Source organism: Malassezia pachydermatis (genome assembly GCF_001278385.1).
Source record: "Malassezia pachydermatis strain CBS 1879 chromosome Unknown scaffold21, whole genome shotgun sequence".
Classification (NCBI taxonomy): domain Eukaryota; kingdom Fungi; phylum Basidiomycota; class Malasseziomycetes; order Malasseziales; family Malasseziaceae; genus Malassezia; species Malassezia pachydermatis.
Genome location: NW_017253157.1, coordinates 1,200 through 1,640, shown reverse-complemented (window position 1 = coordinate 1,640; position 441 = coordinate 1,200). Strand labels below are relative to the sequence as shown.

General features: G+C 67.1%; 1 protein-coding gene across 1 annotated transcript in view; it reads left to right on the top strand.

The window, feature by feature from the left end:
• The window catches only part of Malapachy_3699 (hypothetical protein), a gene marked incomplete at both ends in the record, with an annotated part of 2,021 nt that overhangs the window by 1,424 nt on the left and 156 nt on the right, over positions 1-441 (top strand). The window contains one exon of the mRNA XM_018138161.1: positions 1-441. This exon is cut by the window's left edge and continues 699 nt beyond it; it is cut by the window's right edge and continues 156 nt beyond it. Coding sequence (XP_017990034.1) covers positions 1-441 — 441 coding nt within the window.

Genomic DNA, 441 nt, shown 5'->3' with positions numbered 1-441 from the left:
GTCGACGTGTACGACCCGACCGACCAGGCCCAGCGCGCCGCGTATGTGTCGCACAGCCAGACCATGGTCCTCACGTCGTCCGACGGCGTACGCCAGGGCGATCCACTCGCGCCCCTCTTCTTCTCCGTCGGCATGCAGCCTTTCCTCGAAGAGCTGCAGGCGCGCCTCGGCGACGACCATCAGGTCCTCGCGTACCTGGACGACGTCATCGTCGTGAGCCGCGCCGAAGCTGAGCATGTCGTCGACACGGCGCTCGCCGCCGCTGCACAGGCCGACATTGGCCTCCAGCTCAATCCCAACAAGTGCGAGCAAAAGTCCCTCGTCGACATCCAGCGCGACGGCCTCGAGGTCCTGGGCACGGTGCTGGGGGCGAGGCACGCGCGCGAGGCTCACGCCATGAAATCGATCGACAGTGTCGAGCGGCAGCTCATGCAGCTGCCG